The sequence below is a fragment of the Brienomyrus brachyistius genome, chromosome 15 (assembly GCF_023856365.1).
Source record: "Brienomyrus brachyistius isolate T26 chromosome 15, BBRACH_0.4, whole genome shotgun sequence".
NCBI classification, from domain to species: domain Eukaryota; kingdom Metazoa; phylum Chordata; class Actinopteri; order Osteoglossiformes; family Mormyridae; genus Brienomyrus; species Brienomyrus brachyistius.
In genome coordinates, this window is record NC_064547.1 from 7,604,689 (window position 1) to 7,624,569 (window position 19,881).

Here is a 19,881-nt window from a genome sequence, read left to right on the forward strand (position 1 = left end):
TATAACGTGATTTTCCAAAGCAGTCAAAGTGACTCATATGCGATTCGTAAAAAGACTCTTTATGATGCAATTTAGGGGTGGCATGGTGGTACAGTGGTTAGCACTGTTGCCTCATATCTCTGGGACCCGGGTTCGAGTCTCCGCCTGGGTCACATGTGTGCGGAGTTTGCATGTTCTCCCCATGTCGTCGTGGGGTTTTCTCCGGGTACTCCGGTTTCCCCCCACAGTCCAAACACATGCTGAGGCTAATTGGAGTTGCTAAATTGCCCATAGGTGTGTGTGTGTGTGTGAGTGAATGGTATGTGAGTGTGCCCTGCGATGGGCTGACCCCCCATCCTGGGTTGTTCCCTGCCTCGTGTCCATTGCTTCCAGGATAGGCTCCGGACCCCCCGCAACCCAGTAGGATAAGCGGTTTGGAAAATGGATGGATAATGCAAATCTTATTATATTAGATAATAATATTATTTGCATAGTGGAATAACAAGGCTGAAATTATCAGTCCATAAAAAATACACTCATCTCAAATGCAGGGCATAGTTTGCTTTTTAAGTGCTAATTTTTAGCAGTGTAACAAAATGCAGATTTTAATCGGAAATTCAGTCGCATCGATTCCAAACCCCCTAATCTGGCTCAGTTAGACTACTTTCACAACTGCTTTTGTGTCCCATTAAGGTTGCTTCAAGAGTTCCGGTCAATACATGAGATTGCATGACGGGTATTTTATAGTGATGTTTACTGGATCTTCCACATGGACCGTCAACAATGTAGCCAGATTGTACAGAGGAAATGGCAAGGATTCAATGAGCAAACTGGAGAAAGGACTCTGATTGTATGCTTCCTCCTACATACAAAAAGTTTATTGCAGCTATGTTAAAGAAACACTATGTTAAGAGAAAGTGGACCTGACTTTTATGAGTCTGTGTCGAAGTAATTTGTGAGGGACTATTTACACTATATTCTTTGATTATTTACCCTCTGATTAATTATATTATTGTTTCTTAAAGATGTGACTAGCACTTAAATTTCCATTTACGTTGGAGTGGTTTCTAAAGATAGGCTGTGCTAGTACTTAGTGCCACTTGAGTTTTCAAAATGTTACCAAAAAGAAAAAAAAAATTAACAATGCTTTTCTACTAAACTACTTATTTTTTTCAGTTTCGGGTCGGGGGCTGGGGGGGGGTATAATGATTTTCCAGACATGTACCATACATTTAAATAAAAACACAACTTGGCAAAGAAACATGTTTTTCAGCCGATACTTCCTCCTCAGCATCAGTAGGAGTATGATGAAAACTCAACATGGCATTAAATTTAGATGATGCTGAGCATTTGAGGACTCGGCAGTGGTCAGAACATTTTTTTCTGTTGCTTTTGAAAACGCACTGTTGCAAAAGGAAGCCTTATTGTAAACCGGTACCCTATTATTGCATATTACTTTTATATTTATTTTTGTTAAGATCAAATTCAGTTACATACTTTCCAGTGTTTTTTCCATTGCAAAAACTGAATACATTTTTTACTTCAAAAGTAGGTCATTTCGATATATGTTAAATTGATTTAATTTCATATGCAATCAGAGGTTAATTGAACAGTATCAGATTGTTCCACATGTAGCTGTATCTCTTTCATATCATGTTGTAGACCTTGCATCAAGATGTGTATCTTGTAATCTGAGAGGGAGAGATACACACCTACTGTACATCTTGGTCTGTGTTGTGATTGTGTGTGTGTGTGTGTGTAGTGGGGGGGTATGTGCTATTGGTAGTGCTACAAATATGACTGAACAGGGTTAGAAGGTTAGTTAGAAGGCCTAAGATGTGCATAAGTTCTTTAACACTTAAAGAAATGCTTGATTTTCTGAACTATTTATGAAAACAATGGTTTGGTAACATTTTGACTGGCCAGCCCCTAATCTTTTTTCCTAGAACCCTGTTAATGTGAAGTGTTTCCCTTTTAGCAGAGCTGCTTGTATACATACGAGAGAAAGGCAGTCCAGACAAAACATACATTTTTGGGTGATAACTGAGACTTTATCCTCCATAATCCCTATTATACAACGTGTTACAGAGCCATACCATTGTTTGGTATATTTTTTCAAATAACATTTTATTCTCACAGTTAAAGCCAAAGTGAGCATCTCAATTATTGATAATGGTTTTAGAGTAAATCTTCTCTATGTCATTTCTCCTTCAAAATATAGTGATGAATATGAATTTCCACCAGGATCAATAAAGCATGTCCATCTATTTATCTATCTATGAAAACATGTTTATTGCAAAGAAGTCCTAAGGATTTAATGGAAGGTCACTCGATTGGATTCATTTCTCTAAATAACTATCCGCACAAAGAAACAAAAGGATAACAGCGTTGTGTAATGCACTTTACATTCCTCTGGTTTGTTTCGTCTCACAGTGCGAGGCCTGTCCCAAGAGCTCTGTCATTGAGTACTTTGAGTTATTTCAGAAATCCCTGTCTAACTCATTTACGGATTCCCCCACTGATGTTCGAGAGCAAAGTACAAGCATTGAACTGTAGCTTGGTATTATACTGATACCACGCTTACACTGTGACTGTGTCCAAGTTAAGTTAAGATGAACTTTCAAACCCAGGCGTCAAGCCTTCAGAGGATGGTGGACAAGCAAACAACTGAGACAGAAACAAGTAGAAGAGTAAATAAACTTGTTTATCGCCTTTATGGTTGCGGCTCACATCACAGGGGAACAAAAGTAATAGTCATCCAGTACAAACATTACAACAAAATAATTCACTGTGAAGAAAAGAGGCTGTTTGCCTTCACAGAGCACCTTCTCGCAGGATGGAGTGTTCTCCGTAAGGCTTGAATTTTTCACATCTATCCCATTCTTTTCTGTTCGCTACACCCCCATTTTTAAAATGGAGTTCCGTAAGCGCGTTCGGAATGCTGGCACAATGTCCACACCACAGTGAGAGATGAGGCAACGTTAAGGACAACGATCAATGACAAAAACACAGGACGGGTTGCCGACTTCAGCCATCCGCTACGTCAAAATTGTGAAAAATATTTACGTCAACGTTGCGAGTAAAAGTTAATGAAGGCTGTCGGGGAGTTAAGTGAGTTACATAGAGGAGACAAATCAGGAGACAAGGTAGCTCCATCTTCCTACTGGCTTTTGGAAGAGGGCATAAGATAAGATAGATAAGATCTTTTGGAAGAGGGAAAACACCAAATGCTACTACAGAGTTCAGCAGAGCAGGAGCTTCTCCTCATTTTGTGTGAAGAGTGAAGAGCTGAAACTGATCAGGCATCTTTTGGCAGTTCGAATGAATTGCCGCATCTTAAACATAGCCACGCCTTCCTAACGCAAACTTTGCAGCCGCTCAGCCTTAATGAAATTCGGCTTAGTCTGTTTGCAGTACGATATGTCTAGAGATGGGCCAATAAAAGAAATTTATTTCCTTTGTCATTTAAAAAAAAAAAAAGCTCCCAGGAGATAAAAGGCTGTGTTCTCTCATTAAAATCGGGTTCTCTGAAAAGAATCCAATAACGTCTCATAAGCCCCCCAAAAAAACCGTAAATTTAGTCAAGTGGACACCGATTCACTATTATCACGAACGGAATATAGCAGAAAACAATAACCCTATCTACGTCATCTAATGGTTGGAATGAAAGCATTTATTTGTACTAAAAATTTTCCCCAGATAAGTTTATAGGTTAATTGTCCTGGTCTATAATCACCCTTTATGTGAATTATATCTATTACAGGTTTTGATTCTGATATGATAGTTACATTGAGCTTGGTGATATAATGAAGGAAGATTAACAAATTTCCTCATTTTTATATCACAACAAATATATCAAGAATGAAAGGGCATCGCCACAAATACAAAAAGATTACGCCAAGTATGTTTTATGACAGGCTTTAAAATGCAAGATAACATACAACTTAGGCCTTTTCGTTACTTATGGAGTTGAAAGCTGTCCAACACTTCAAAAAAGTCATAGTTACGGGAATATATATCACAGTAACTGTAAAGTGAGATACGTATATCTCAGTTTATTGTCTCTTTTTATTAATATCAAATATTGATCTGTGTCAAGTTTTTCTTTTTCTTTATTGCCGTGGACTTCAATAATAAATCATAAACAATTTAATATCTCCCCAATAGCTTAATATCTCCAGTTCAATCAAAGAGATGCTTGGCTCTCTGAATGGGCAGCCAGACAGACAATTACTTTTGACCACAATATGCTCTGTAAAGTAAAGGTGAGCAGACAATCAGCTACCTAACATTTCATCCGCACAGCTGCAGGGATATTAATAGGCTTCATCTGTATTAAACTTTTATCCATTTTATCCCATCCCATTTTCCATCCAATTCCAACCTTCTATCCCATCCTCACATGTCTCTATTAATACTATCTCTCATATTTGAGATGGTTTTCCTATTATGTGCCGGACAGTGAAATATCCACATCTTCGGTTATTTACTCGAGTTCATCTTTTCAATCTGCTATAAATATCCTTTGTTCTCCCTCCACTGGGTACATGTCCGTTGTTTTAACCGAAGGGATTCTGCTTAGATCAGAAGCAGATAGCAATTACTCGATTTATCCAACTTAGACGTCCATTAAATGAAATCTGGACTGGACTGAACTGGTTGCACTCTATGATTCGCTTTGGTATTAAAATCCCCATAAAACCTTTGTTTTAAAACCTCCCAAATCACACTTTTTTGCACTACAACATCAAGCAATATTTAAGAACTAGAAAGACATTTTATGCTAATACAAACACTTCTAATTTGTTTACGAGGATAATGTTCAAGCAGGACTTAAAATGATACAATATTATGAATGGCGGTTAGAGTGAAATCAGATTTAAAGTAATTGCACAGTGAGAGTTTACTGTATCACTTATTAGTGAGTAAAACCTTTTGCGCATGGCATGCTATCCCACAGAGAAAATGTGCCCAGCTTGACATGCTGGAGGTCTCGCAGTGGGGATTTATGGGGCTAGATGGAGATGGAGACTGTGCCTGCCTGAGCAACAAATGGGCAAAAAACAAAAAATGGATTTTACAGCACACCAATAACAAATAGCATAATCATATGTCCTACTGAGGACCTTTGTCTAATAAATTAGCAAACGCTGCTGAAAGTAATAGATCCCCGTGTCTGTAGCCTTCCTAATTGCAAAACACACGGACGGAAAAAAGTCGGATCCGTGAGTGGAATTATGATTTGTTAACTCATTTCACAAAACGGAGCTATTTGGAGGACTGACTTTCCATTATCCATCCATTCATCAAGGGCTGTAAAACAACAACTGCCAGATCAAGGGATGCATTTATAAAACGCGGGTAAAATGATTCCTGACAACGTTGTGCATTAGTAATAAACAGCATGGGGGGCACCTCAATATGACTGAAATAAGAGTTTTTAAAGCATGGGATTTTTGACTATACCGTGTTTATTTACCTTATATTACTATGGAAACAGGAGGAACTATCTTCAGATATACCTTTTAGATATGCCCCTGTGTTGTTTTTATTAACTAACTGGTGCAGCTCAATTCTATCCTTAATTCAGTGGTGTGACTAATTGTAATTTCGTTTTCTGAAACACAGATTGCGCATTGTGTTTGCGATTTAAGCACTAATTATTAGACACCATGGTGAAAATAAATTGCACTATTTTTCTTCGTGTGCTGTGCCCAGAGGTGGAGATTTCAGGTCCAGAAAGTACAAATCCAGACCAGGATTTTGTTTCAACCAACACGTTGACCATAAAGAGTCACAGTCACAGAGGACTCAACTGGTTGGTTGAAACAAAATCCTGGACTGGCTTTGTACTTTCTGGACCTGAAATCTCCACCTATGGCCATGCTAGATATTATCTCAAATAAATGCTCGTATGAAATCCTTCTTTTGATTTCATTTTTAGAACATGATATGAATGTAATGAGCAGTCTAAAGTCACAATATATTCATAGCACAAGGCATGGGACACCCTACGTGAGATGTTGTCCATCAAGAGGCTCACACATGCTAACTAAGACAACTTCACATACACACAGACTCGGACACAGCGGTTTGTGGTGTGAGGTCACAGGGATACGCACTAAATCACCACGACATTCTCTCAACAAATCATGTAGCTTCTTAACTTTCGTAGCTTATGGAGACCTGAGTGAATAAGCTGTCAGCTTAAAAATGTGGATATTAAAACAAAGATTAAGCTGAACAGTAAATGAGAGCAGGGATGGATTACGGACCGGGCCAGCGGGGCCGATGCCCAGGGGCCCTTGGGGTGCAGGGGGCCCGTGGGGCCCCTAGCCCAAAACAATTTGCAACGCTTATCAAAAATGTATTTTCATTTGTCTATTTTAGAGGGCCTACATTCTTTGATCCTCTGCCTACAAGGGCCCCTGACCCTATAGGGAGGGCGTTTGGCTGCCAAGGGCCCTTGAATTGTGGTGGTTGTGGTGGTGGTGCTGGTGGTGGTGGTGGGCGGGGGGCCTCGCGAACGTTTTGCCCAGGGGCCCACACAACCCATAATCCGTCCCTGAATGAGAGAGAAGCGTTTTGAAAGCACAGGCACTCCTCGGGTTACGAGGTGTAAGTCACCGTATCGGCCCATCACAACGTAGTAGCTAACATAAAAAGGTAATGTCAAAAGATACTGTTTCTCACAGAATTACTAAGATGAGCACACAATGCATGCACAACATCTGGAGCCCCCTCTGTCCACACATCAATCACTGTCAGAAGAGCATGGCAGGTTCTTATTGGCCATGTGAAAATCACTTCAGGAAATAATGTGGTTTTATGGAATCTAAGAAGAGATGTCTATCCAATTGTAACATTCATTTGCAAAGAACTAATAATGCTGTTAACAAGATCTCATTAATTATCCAAAAATTATACGAATTAATATTTATTCCTTATTTTAATAGCTATAAATAATCCACAGTTCTCTAACAGTTTGTAAGTTTGTAATAAAGTTTATTGGTTTATGGAAAATTAAATCCACCATTGCATGACTTGGAATTGAATGGGAGTCACAATCTTCATGGAACCTACAGCACAAATGAACTATTTACCTAAAGTTAATTTTAGTCTGTGGGAGACACCAGAGTAGCCTATAGAAAGTACGACAACCACAAGACAATTAAGGCATATATATATATATATATATATATATATATATATATATAAAACCACACACACACACACGTGTATGCGTACACTTATGTGTGGATCTTTGCCCTGGACATAAATTTCACAGAATTGCTTCTTTCCCCGGCTTCACGGGCCTGTGCTTGTGTGTATTACCACACTTAAGACAAGCTGCTCGAAGCCTTGAACAAACAGCACAGGGACCATGGCACAGACCCATGAATATTCATCCAAACCCGACGCCTTGGGAAAGGCCCCTCGGCCTACAGCCGTTATCTATCGCTCTCACTCCCGTGAAAAGCCTTTTCGGCCGCTTGCAGAGAGGCGAGAGAATAGTAACGCAAGGAGGCAGGCGTGCCGTCTGTTTGGCCGCTTTGATTAACCGAGCTCTGCTGCGTGGAAAATGGAGCGGGAATGCTTGGTTACGTGGTAGCCTGTTTACAGTCGCCTGTGCCGCCGAGATGAGCGCACACAGACGTCAAGGGTTCCCATGGGATGTTTTCTTAGCGTTTTGCCTGAGGGAAAGCACACCAACGCAGTGCAAAGGAGTCATGCTATTGCACTTAACTGTCCAGTGCCAAGGAAGAATAGACCTGACCACTTCCCAGCCAGATATCGGTGATTTTCATAATATGCGTGGACAGCTGTATTAGGGTGATTTGATTTTCTGCCATAAAACTTCTTCTTTTAAGTTAGTTAAGTTTTAAGTTTTATTGCCACAAGAGGTGGATATTTCAGGTCCAGAAAGTAAAAATCCAGACCAGTTTTCTTTCAACTAACCAGTCGTGTATAAAGAGTCACAGTCACAGAGAACTCAACTGGCTGGTTAAAACAAAATCTTGGTCTGGATTCTTACTTTCTGGACCTGAACACCTCTGCATGTGCAGGGGTGTACTTACAAGTTCTCCCCTCCCCCAACCCACCTAGCACTGCCACTTTCAATCAGAAGAAATACAGGTCCCCCATGGTAGAATTTGCCAAGCGGAGGTTTAATATTCCACAAGCATATAATTGTAATTTTTCGTATTCAGAGGCCCTGTAATGCGCTGGGCCCCCTTACTCCTCCAGGATATCCATGCCCCTCTGAGCCCCCTGTAATGCGCTGGGCCCCCTTACTCTTCCAGGATATCCATGCCCCTCTGAGCCCCCTGTAATGCGCTGGGCCCCCTTACTCTTCCAGGATATCCATGCCCCTCTGAGCCCCCTGTAATGCGCTGGGCCCCCTTACTCTTCCAGGATATCCATGCCCCTCTGAGCCTCCTGTAATGCGCTGGGCCCCCTTACTCTTCCAGGATATCCATGCCCCTCTGAGCCCCCTGTAATGCGCTGGGCCCCCTTACTCTTCCAGGGTATCCATGCCCCTCTGAGGCCCCTGCACATTTGTTTTGAGGAACACAGTGAAATTCTTATGAAATAAAATGATTGAAATGAAATGCCAAAATGAAAGTCTGATTGGGAGAAAAACGGAGTGCAAGGGAGAACAGGACAGTGCAAGATCAAATATAGGAACGAGTGCAATATAGGGACGAGAAGCAAAAAAGTAATAAATACGTGCAATAGAAAAAAATACATAAAATACATAAAAGTACATAAAAAGTAAGGATAAGGTGCAGATACAGATATAGGGCAGGTGGAATACAATGTGGTAGATAGATGTCTGTCACTGGTTTAGCGATGGCTGATGGCATAGATGTACTGTAAGTTTTCAGAATTGTGTATACATCACTTCGGTGGCTCAGTGGGAAACACTGCAACCAAACACCTCCAGGGTTCGGTATTTGTTGCCTGCACCTGGTTCCATGTGTGGCGTGTTTGCATGTTCTCCTGGCCGTCAGCCCAGGTTCCTCCCACAGTCCAAAAACATGCAGTTAGGTGAGCTGGCGTCTCCAAGTAGCCCAGAGTGTGTGAGAGTGCCCTGCAACAGACTGGCATCCCATCCAGGGTGTCCCCTGCCTCGTGCCCTTTGTTTCCTGGGATGGGCTCCAGATTCTCCATGACCCAGTACTGGATGAGTGGTTATGGAAGATGGATTGATATTCTCTACTCCAGCCATCCCGCTGGAGTTTTAAATGCAACGGGAGCATTTGAAGCAACTCTGAAAGCTAGCCGTGCTTTGCATTTTTCAACATTATCATCGCAAATCTGCAGTTGGCATACGCCTTAATGTGTGTCTGCGTAGTTACGCAACTCCTGACAGATTACAGGAATTATTACATAAAATGTATGTATAAAATACCGGTAAAATGTGATGGGCATCTGTGGGTATGATAGCTGTATGTTCATTCTCCAGGAGCTGATCGGTTCTGCTTCACCGGATCTTACGTAGCAGATAGCATCACCTTTCCATTTTTATATAAATAATGCATTTGATTTAGATCTTAAAACAAGGTTAAGGGCAGCAATTCTATGATTATCTGCAGCCTTGTTAAATTATGTGGCCAATCTTAGGACTCCAATACAAAGTCAAGCCGGGTATACTGTATTAAGACATCCTGCTGACAAAGGCGATTCGCTTTTTATTTAACGACTGAAGTCCTTCCTAAGCGATCAACAAAGGCTGCAGAGGATATTGCAAAAGAGACTGCCAAAACATACTGAAAGGAAAGTAATCAACGCAAAAAAAAGAGAAAAAACTGAAAGAAAATTAGAACACATAAGTGAAAAATCCTGAACGGACATTTTGCATTTACATGCCTGACCCTAGCTGCTAATCCTTCAGAGCGTTTTGCTCTGTGGTGCTGCAGCTTACATACGCTGCAGAGCTACTCTGTTACCTGTGCTGGCTGATCTCAGCATGCCAAGGCGCTTGCGATGCCAGATACAAATCGTGCCAGCCAGACACAGAATTATGTTCTTCATGAGCTGGACAGATGACGTCTTAGAGATCTGAACTCAGTAGCGCAAAGAAATCTGAATAAAGCTCGGATAAGAGTCGGGGGCGGGGCGGGGGGAGCGTAATCATAGGAAAAAGTTTTATGGCAGTGATTTTAAGATTTAAGTTTGTAACATTCAAGTGTTCTGAAGAATGAAAAAAGATTGGTTATCTCTCTGAACCAATTATATTGTACAGTAGAGGAGGGAGGTCCAAGCAACTATAGGAGGTGGGATCAACCAATCAGATGTCTAGGTCCCGCCCCTTCTAGCTGCTTGGACCCACCTCCGCTACAATCTGGCTGGCTATGTCTCTGAAGCAATTATTTTCTGGTCTGCCCTCAGAGTAAAACTCCCATGAGCTACTTTGTTTTTCTTCAGCAATAATAATAAAAAACCCTGCAGATACATGAGAATGTCTCTAATTTGGTGTGTGAGAGGCCAGGGTGTCTTGTCCTGTGTTTCCTGGGATGAGCTCCAGGCTGACTGTGACCCTGTTCTGGATAAGCAGTTATATGGGGGGGGGTCATGTTCATTAAGCACAAAAAATAAAAAATGCTGCAGTTTCGTTTTAGGAGGTTTGTCCCGGAACAGGGATAGACGGCAGGCCAAAGCACAGGAAGAGTGCGAGAGCAGCACATTCGCTGATTGATTTTTGGGTAATTGGCTGTGATGAAAAAAATAAAAATACATGTTCTGGGCAAGCATCCTGTGAGGCCCTTATTTATTAACCCCTCACTTGAGAGCAATTCAGTACTCCCCCACAGCGTTGTAATCAATTGTTAAATTAAGTCTTCGCTGCAATTTAGTCCCTTTGAACCACACGTATGTAATGCTCGCCCCGGATAGAGCTGAGTGTGCTGAACCCCAAGAGAAACAGCCCTTACGCCAGAGTAATATTCTCAATACATTTTAGTCAACAGAAGTCTTATCCAAGAGATTTAGTTTTATTGTCTTCATGCATTGACATTACTTACATTTGATTGTAAATAACGTGAGATTAGAGGTCCCCTTATGTCCTGTGCTCCCAGTACAGTAATGATGGTATAAACAACACTCACCACAAACATCATTTCTGAACTTAAGCTAATGAGATCCCATTAGGCAGCAGTAGAACCTACCCTCACATCGCACTCTCTCATTGTCACAGACACACATGATAGTATCCCCATTCCGCACTCTCATTGGACAGCATTGTTTACTTTTCACATACTAGTTTTATCAGCAGACTGCAGGCCTCCCTCTTCTGTAGAGCCAAGTAAATTTGAAAGAATAACTTATGAAGAGTCCCTTGATGAGAATCCGAAGCAACTTTTGATCGTTTAAACAACATTTACTTGGGGGAAAGAGTTCCAGGTTTAAATGTCTATGCTTCTTGCATACGTGGGCTTGGTTTCATCCTCCCCGATTCATTGCTGCAGTGCAGAATCCCGCAGGGCTCCTAGACCTCTTTCTAACCTTGACTCTACGTACCTGTCAAAGTTTTCTGTCCATCAGTACTACTTCAGAAAATTAAACTGGAGCTGAACAGTACCCAGAGTGCTAGGAGCACTTGGCACGTTAAGATTCGGAATCAAGTGAGGAAAAATAACATTTATGAAACAGACAGGTCATTTTAACATCACAGAATCCCATACAGGGATGATGATTTAAGATCATACAAGGCCGTCTCAGTTTACTAGACACATATGCTTCTTCCTGCATGACATATTTTTCTGCCGTTTAAGAGTAAAATAATGCAAACAAAACCAAGTGGATATGTACTGCAATGAGACAGCAGCCTTTCCCCGGGAGTCAAATGCGAAGTCGCGATTGGTGGTGACATAGAACTATTTGTATTAATAGTGTGTGTAAGTAGATGGCTGAAGGGAGCTGTAATCTTACAGTGCTACCTGGCACCAAGCAGGACGAGTCTGTGCACTGTATTGTGACACACCGCACTGACAGGGCACCTGCCCAATTACTGCACTACAGCAAGACTTCCTGCAAGCTCACACTTGTATCCACACTGATACCATTATAACTATATTAAGTAGGACAAAAGTAGCTGGCCACCTATAATGGGAAAAATCTGAAAAGATTTTTCATGGGAAAATAACCATGAAAGATGGGGATGGATACAGGGAATTATTATATTGGGGTTTGGGGATTTCGAGGTTGGCAGGACTGGGATCTGAGCAACATGGCAGAGGCGAACAGAAAAATGCTGTTTAGGGGAGAGCAGAAAGCATTGATTCCAGCTCAAGGGGGAGTGAACAGTGCAGGAGTTAGAGTCAGTTTAACAGGAGAAAAAGAAGACAAGAAAAAACATTCACAGATTGCAATAAGGCAGATGGAATGACTGGTCACCTGACTCCTGCTCCAGAGAAGGATACCACCCCCCATCCGTGATATAGCTAACATGCATGGATTACATCGCTCTGATGTCACAATGCAGCTGGAAAAAGGCCGCTGTTGTCTGGTGGTCAGGTTTGTTTTAGATGCTAGAGGACGATTTTTAACGGGACGCATTGACAAGGTACAGGATGCATGCTCGCCATCCATCTTAAAATAATGGGCACTGATAATGGTACCTCCTGCCAAAGACAAAATGTCACTGACATTATCATTTAGCTATTTATTAACACTACCAAGGACGTAAATGTCAGACACGAACCAGGGGTCTGTGTCGAGAGATTTTCGAGAAATCAGACAACATGAAAAACTGTTGCAATATACTGCGAGATCAACATGTGGATCAGAAATAATCATAAAAAAGTTGGGTCAGTTCCTCTGGGTCTATTTTTTTTTTCTTTTGTATTTTCCAATTTGTTTCTTGCAAAGAATTGGCTTGTTCTACATGTCATTAGACCTATTCAAATTCAGGGTCATTTCTCAGTCCGCAAATTGACATTGGGAGTTTCTCACTGTTCAAGCAGATCTTGTACTTGTGCCAGAGGGAAGCAAGCTCTCTCATGGCACTGAAGGGTTTCCATGCTGACCAGACCCCGTATAACATTTCACACTAATAATGGCCTTGCCACACGAAAGCAACTTAATACCTATATCATTTTTTTGGTTCACAAAACCACGTATTGTCTTACGAAACATCGAAGAGAAAATGGTGTCCAAAGAGAACACAAACGACATCAAGTTTGATCTCAAGAGCTGCTGAAGCAATACGATCTAAATGGCAAATAGAAAAGTGATTAACTAATGCAAAATTTCAATAAATAAATAATTACTATAGGGAAGAGAGCTTAAAAATGTTTAGGAACATCCCCAGAATAATAAATGTCTGACATGTCTTTAGTTCGTAGGTATTAATCTGATGCTGCATTAATGGTAGGGGTCTGGGAACGCTCTGGTCTGTTTTAGTTTAGTTTAGTTGGAGGTCTCTGGTTTAAGAAAGGTTGAAACCCTTTATAAATGGGAAAATTACTCTTTCTTGAGCGAATGTAATAATCAATACACTCCAAGCAATGTCACCATAAGGCTTTGATCTGTCAATGTTAGGGACTTGGGAGGGAGCAAAAACGTGGCCTGTCGGGGGGGGGGGGGGGGGGTCCCCGAGGACCAGGTTGGGAAACAATGTCCTAAATCATTTTGCACATCATCCCCCGCTTGCCGCAAAATAGCCTAAATAAAGTTTTGTCATTATTAAATAGCACGTTGAAACGTGGAGCTCTGCTTCCGAGGAAAAACCCTGATCCTGTGTGATGGAGTGGGTTTTTCCGCGCTTTACAGAGTAAGGGCTTGGCGTCAGTCAGCAGAGCACATCTGAGAAAGCCGGGCTAGCAGAAAAAAACCTGCACAGCAGATAAGGTCAGATTCACAGATACTGAGGCAGATCTTCTGTCGGCAATGCCGGCAGATCAGAAAACTGCAACGATCTGCTCTGACAAAGCAGAGAAGGTAGGTGTGTGTAATTGATTGCATCCAGAACTTCAATTAAATCTGTGAAACCAGCATATTGGGACCTATGGTGAATTACTACACCTCCGCAGACTGGAATAAAGTGGCACGGCACACAGAGGATTTTCCATTGAATTTTCACTTAAAGCGATTGTGTTAAATTGGGCTGATATATTATTAACTTTAAAAAGGATTAAGAAAGAGAGTCTTTGGTTCCAGATGTATTACATTAACCTTGGAACTGCTCTTCCAAATGTGTTTTTTTCCCTATGATAAGTAAAAACACAAAGGAGGAATGCACTGTGCAAATATGCCATTCATGCAGTTTAATATATGCCTCCTGCTTTTTCATTCATCTGTTTCTCCATCTGCATTAACATGCGTTAGATTTGGCAGAAATACCACCAGTGTACTCCTCATAATCACGATAACAGAGTGTTGGGCGGAGTGGAATCTAGAATTTCATCTCCTCAGTTATGTAAATTCCATTCTCTTATCGGGACAGAAAAGGAACGCAGTTGGGTTTCTCCGACGGCCGCCAGAGGTGGACATTTCAAGTCCAGAAAGTACAAATCCAGACAATGATTTAGTTTCAGCCAACCAGTTGAGCATGAAGAGTCACAGTCACAGAGTACTCCACTGGTAGGTTGAAATAAAACCCTGATCTGGATTTGTACTTTCTGGACCTGAAATTTCCACCTCTGACGGCCGCCCACACGTGAAAGCCGGACTCCACGGCCGAGTCACTGAACCAATTTCCTTTGGCTGACGCCTCGTGGATCTCCCTATGTTCCCAGCCTCCACTCCACTGAGCCTGTTGTGCTCATTTCACCCTGCCTTCCCGACTTTATCCTTCCCCATCTGCAACGACATCCTTCCCCAGGAGGGAATCGGCCACAATCCAGTCCACACTGCGCATCGGTTTGCTCCCAAATCACTCAGTATAAATCTACTGTCCAATCAAAAGCCCATTCAGCTTGCAATATACTGGTGCTTTCAAAGGAATGAGATACTACAGAGTATGAAGACAATATGAATATACTGTCTGCGCTCCAATATTACCTACGCTGCTTCATTTCAAAGGGTGTATAGCTTAATTTGATACAAGAAAGATTTAGCAAAACTGAATAACTGTAGACAGGGGTATAGATTTCAATATGAGCAATCAGAAGCAAATCAGAAGATTATATACAGTTTCTTAACATACTAATGAGTCCTATGAATGGGCTGCAATTTAAAGGATTACCTTGACATAGAAATAAATAAATAACTATATTTCTTATTTGCACTTGATTTGGAGACTCACGTCTACTCAAAAGCTTGTGCTGAGTTATTTTCCAAACATTATTATCTTATTAACTATACACAAAGGCCTAAAACAGCCGCTACACTGCCATTTTTCCTTCTAGGAACCAAAGTCAATGCCTGGTTATACTACTACAGCATTTCAGAGTAAAAATACAACTAAGCAAATGCTGAGATTATAGTACAGCGTGGAACATATGCTCTGAGACTCACAGGGATGGGGAATCAGACTGAATGATGTGACCGTTACCCTTCCAGCTTCCTATAGCCACCAGCTGCTAGGAGCATAAATAGGTGCCGCAAAGGCAGTGGTTCAGCAGAACCTAAACCGCTGAGTGGCCCCGTTATCAGTCAGAGAACTGAAGCGCACCCACATGCCGTGAATGCCTCGCTGCTTCTTTCCGCAAACGCTACAAGACATCCGCAGATGTGAATTTGCTTTGCGGTTTTCGGTCATGATTGCATAGCAATTCTTTTCTTTAATTGTTCTTGCTTAGAAAGTAACTAAAATTACCTGTTTATATGGTCTGTATCTGTTTATAATATAAGAACCACAAAAGCCTACATTAACAGACAAATGAATCCTTCCAAATACACACACACACACACACACTACATATATGTATGTGTCTATGTGCGTGTGTCTGTGCATGCATGCATGCATGTATATTTTACCTGGAGTGAAGTTGTATGTTGCAGAAAATCCAGTAGCCTCCAATTCACCATCAGCAACAAATTTTATCCAAAGATAGCGGCCACTAGATCTGATATAGGGCGGACTCTGCTGACCACAGTACCGTCCGATGATTGGAGAGAAGCCGAACGGCCCGTCCCGAACTTCAATGTGATCAAATTTGCATTCCCATGAAGGCTCAATTGAGTACTTCTCATCAAAGTAGAGATCAATGCACTGTTTAGGGGCAGCTAGGGGAAACAAGGAAGAAGTGAAACATCATCAAACTCAAATCACAGATACAAGTTTTCATACTTTTCCAACGAGTTTTTTGCTTACAAATAGCAGATAAAGCTCACCTACATTGTTGCATGTTTTTTTTTTTTAAATGCATTTATGTTCTTCAAATGGCAACAAAATAAAATGAAAGTTTATTCTAGAATGAAAAATAATTGCTAAATAATGTTTGTGAAATAGCTTGGTGATACGACCTACTGAATGGTGAGACTTAACAAATATACTTCAAGGTATAAATTGAAACATCTGGGAAACTAAGTGCTGAAATCTTTAGCTACAAATAGTCTATTAATTAGTCTTTCTAATCTGAATATACAGTAAATCAACGAAATGCCTTATATGGCTAAACCATAAGTGATATTTTTAAGTAATTATGGAGACTGCAGTGATAACTTGTTCTCTAATTTTCTTTGAATTACAGCCTGAACAACTAAATAACAGATAAACCTCATGCAAAATAATTACAAGTTCATCAGATTGCAACGTTGCACAGTAAGTTAATAAATAAGACACCTTGATGGAACAGTAAGATTTTCCTGAAGCAGCTGTGATACACCCATAGATTACAGCTGGGTCTTAGAAGCTTCCAGATACACACCCAAAACGCCACCCTGCGTCAGTCATCCTCACTGACGTCCAAAACACCAGTTGGCAACAGTGATGAACAAAATGTACATTTTTCTTTTTTCCATGAAACAGTCAACTAATTTCTCAATGAAGACAAAAAAAATCAGCATATATTACTTGTTTTTTTTTTTTTTTTAGAGTAATGTGTCCTTTAACCAAAACCCATTATGATGAGTCTTGGCATATTTGATTTGCTGGCAATTATATGCCAGGATTTTCAATAGGTATTTAATGGAGTATGGAGCACTAACATTTGAATGATTTTTAACAAAACCAACATGAATATGAATGTCTCCCAAATTAAGCAGTGTTAACTGTAGAAAAGAAAGTTGCACTGAATTGCTGGAAGGAGAGTCGGTTTGTATTAATATGTGCAGAAAGTCAAATGTTATCAGTGCTAGAGAGATAAGCTGCTTTGCTGGTTTACTACTTCTTAATGGTGTGTGAAATGGAAATGTGTTGGTGCAGCTTGGACATTTACCTTCAATAATGTAAATGCACTCTCGCTCTGGGGGGTATTTGTTGGGGTAATTTGGAGAGGTGAACAACCCCCCTTCTGGTTCCTTCACCCAGGTCCCACATTGACCTGCTGGCTGGACTCCTGAATTGTTTTTCACTGGAAGAGTCATAGCAGCCACGGTGCAAAATGAGTCACACTTTGTAACAGGAAAGCGGCGGATGAATTAAAAACCTTAGATTATGAAATTAATCACGAGGAGTCAGACACGCCGACTGCATATCAGTACACAAATTGTGGATTCTTAAAGAATAGGTTTTAAAAATCAAGGAAATCGTAAATAAGTGAATATTCATAATGAACAATTACCTGCTTCTTTCTTTGTTGCCCCGGACAACCCGAGTATGATGAGACTTGCAGCAACTGCAGCAAGAGACAAAATGAAATTGGTGGAGACACTGACTCACTGTGTGCTTCTGGTCTCATTTTTTCCGTAAGAGAGCAAGTGTCACGGCTCTAAGGATGGATCCCATAGACGAAAACAACGAGGTCTTCAAAGAGGTTATTTGAGTTCCTTACACCGACTATTCCATATCATTAAAAATATATAGCCTAATTATTATTTTCAATTTGCACCTTTTTCTATCTGAACTTTCGTATCAAACATTGAAATTTCTTTTGAATAATAAACGATACCCATTTTATCCCTCAGAGCACTTTTAAGAGGCACTTTTATAACATGCATTAAAATGTGACTAAATGGCAACGGAAATAAAAACACATTTTACCCCCCGAAAGCTCGAAGTGCGCTGCAATTAACACAATATAGCTTATTTGTCAAACCGTGCACGCCAGGGGAAAAACATCTATGTGGAATAAGGGACTTTTGACCGATGTACAAGGTACCTGAACACTGTGATTCAAGGGGGAAAAACCAAAGGGATGCATAAATACATACATCTATTTAAAATTAGATAAATAATAAATATATTCGCTGTACAATAAGTTAAACAACTTTTAGTTACGAAAACAAAACAAATACATATGTGGTCATGAAACACAAACAGTGAATTTAAGTCATAGAAAGGCGAAACGGTAATATGTTTGGAATGAATATCCTATATGCATCCCTATTTACTGGATCGCAAGCGTAGCGACATCAATACCGTATCCACACGTAGTGTTACACGCACACAGATGTCCACAACATCAGTAAAACCTGAAATATAGCGTTTCTACATCTGAACGATTTTTTTTTGCGAAGAGCGAAGGAAAGAAAAATGCAATGAACAATCATCAAGCAGATAGTTCTATATAGACTATTATCGCTCACCGAAAGCAATCAATAACTAGCGCATTGAAATACATAAAGTATGAACAAGCGGCTCACCGTAAAACAAACTGTGCCCATGTACCATGTCTGTTCCTTTCACAAGGGGCTTCAATCTCAACTAATTCCATTTAGATACAGAAACTCTTCAAGTGGAAATGATTGATTATATTGGAAAATTAAAAAAAAATGTTAGCCACTGCGATGTCACCCAAAAGTATTTTTTCCAAGTATTACTGTCAATCCAATGGGTAACTAGTATTAATCACCAGTTTCATATAAAACCAAGAACAGGTCCAAACACCCGCTTGATTTCCATCCAAAGGTTTCCAAGCCGTTTTGGTGCTTTTGGTGCACAGACAGGATTAATAGGTCCAACATCAGCCTTTTCTAATCGCTCCACCTTTGCAATCTTCCGAGGAAAAAATAAAATTAAAAAGGGATTTGCCAATTCTTCTTCAATCCCCAATCAAAGGGTAAATCCTTTAGAATCACGTAAATCCATCCTGAACGCTTTCCCCCCAGTTTTATTATACTTGCTTGACTCACACAGCCCCCAGATGTGATAAAGAAACTCGTATCGTGAATTTTTTTGTTAATCTCATTCTCTCCCTCTTTCCTTGTCATGAGCATGAAGAGAAGACATCCTCCACTCAATCAAACGGGTTTCTCAGCCACAAAAGAGTTAAAACGCATATCGCTGTCCTCCAGCAGCTAGTTAAACATCCATTTCCCAATCCCAAGGGTTAATGAATAACTCTTTGATTAGGAAAAACGTAATCCATTCAGAGAAGCATTGAGAAATCAAAAAGAAAGAAAGAAAAAAAGTGTAGGGTGTTTCTTTAAGAGGCACCGCAAAACCAGGCAAGACTGCAGGATGCAACACCTAGTTTAGACGACGGCAGCACAGCAAAATGTAAAAGGTAAGCAGAAAAACAGCGTGTGGAGATGGAAGGAAGGAGCAGAAGGGGATGGATTTGTGAAGACGCCGGGCTATCAGTAACTCCGAGCCATTGCACCTGCAACGTGAAATGCACAAGGGAAATCTGCAGCCCGCTATAACATGGCGGGGAGGAGAATGAAACAAAATGTACCGAAGCGTGAACACACAGTAAATTTATTCGGGATTATAAAAACAGTATCAGTGGTGTCAATCAGTCCGATCAGTGCCATGGGTGAATGAGCAGTGTTTTGCCTTTTCCACGTATCGTGTCTATTTACTTAACATGTTTACTAAGTAAGGAAGTAATCCAATAAGATATTCTGTTA

General features: G+C 40.7%; 1 protein-coding gene across 9 annotated transcripts in view; it reads right to left on the bottom strand.

The window, feature by feature from the left end:
- Nucleotides 1-19,639, bottom strand: part of neto1l (neuropilin (NRP) and tolloid (TLL)-like 1, like) — a 69,596-nt gene extending 49,957 nt beyond the window's left edge. For all 9 annotated transcript variants that reach the window (XR_007382532.1, XR_007382534.1, XR_007382533.1 and 6 more), the window contains exons 1-4: nt 18,673-19,639; nt 17,652-17,705; nt 17,307-17,441; nt 15,904-16,152 (exon numbers count right to left, since the gene is read on the bottom strand). Coding sequence is in view for 6 of the 9 variants with exons in the window: in XM_048976487.1 (XP_048832444.1) it covers nt 15,904-16,152; nt 17,307-17,441; nt 17,652-17,705; nt 18,673-18,700 (466 nt within the window). In the remaining 3 variants the exon portion in view is untranslated. The remainder of the gene's footprint in view (nt 1-15,903; nt 16,153-17,306; nt 17,442-17,651; nt 17,706-18,672) is intronic.
- Nucleotides 19,640-19,881: the final 242 nt, after the last annotated feature.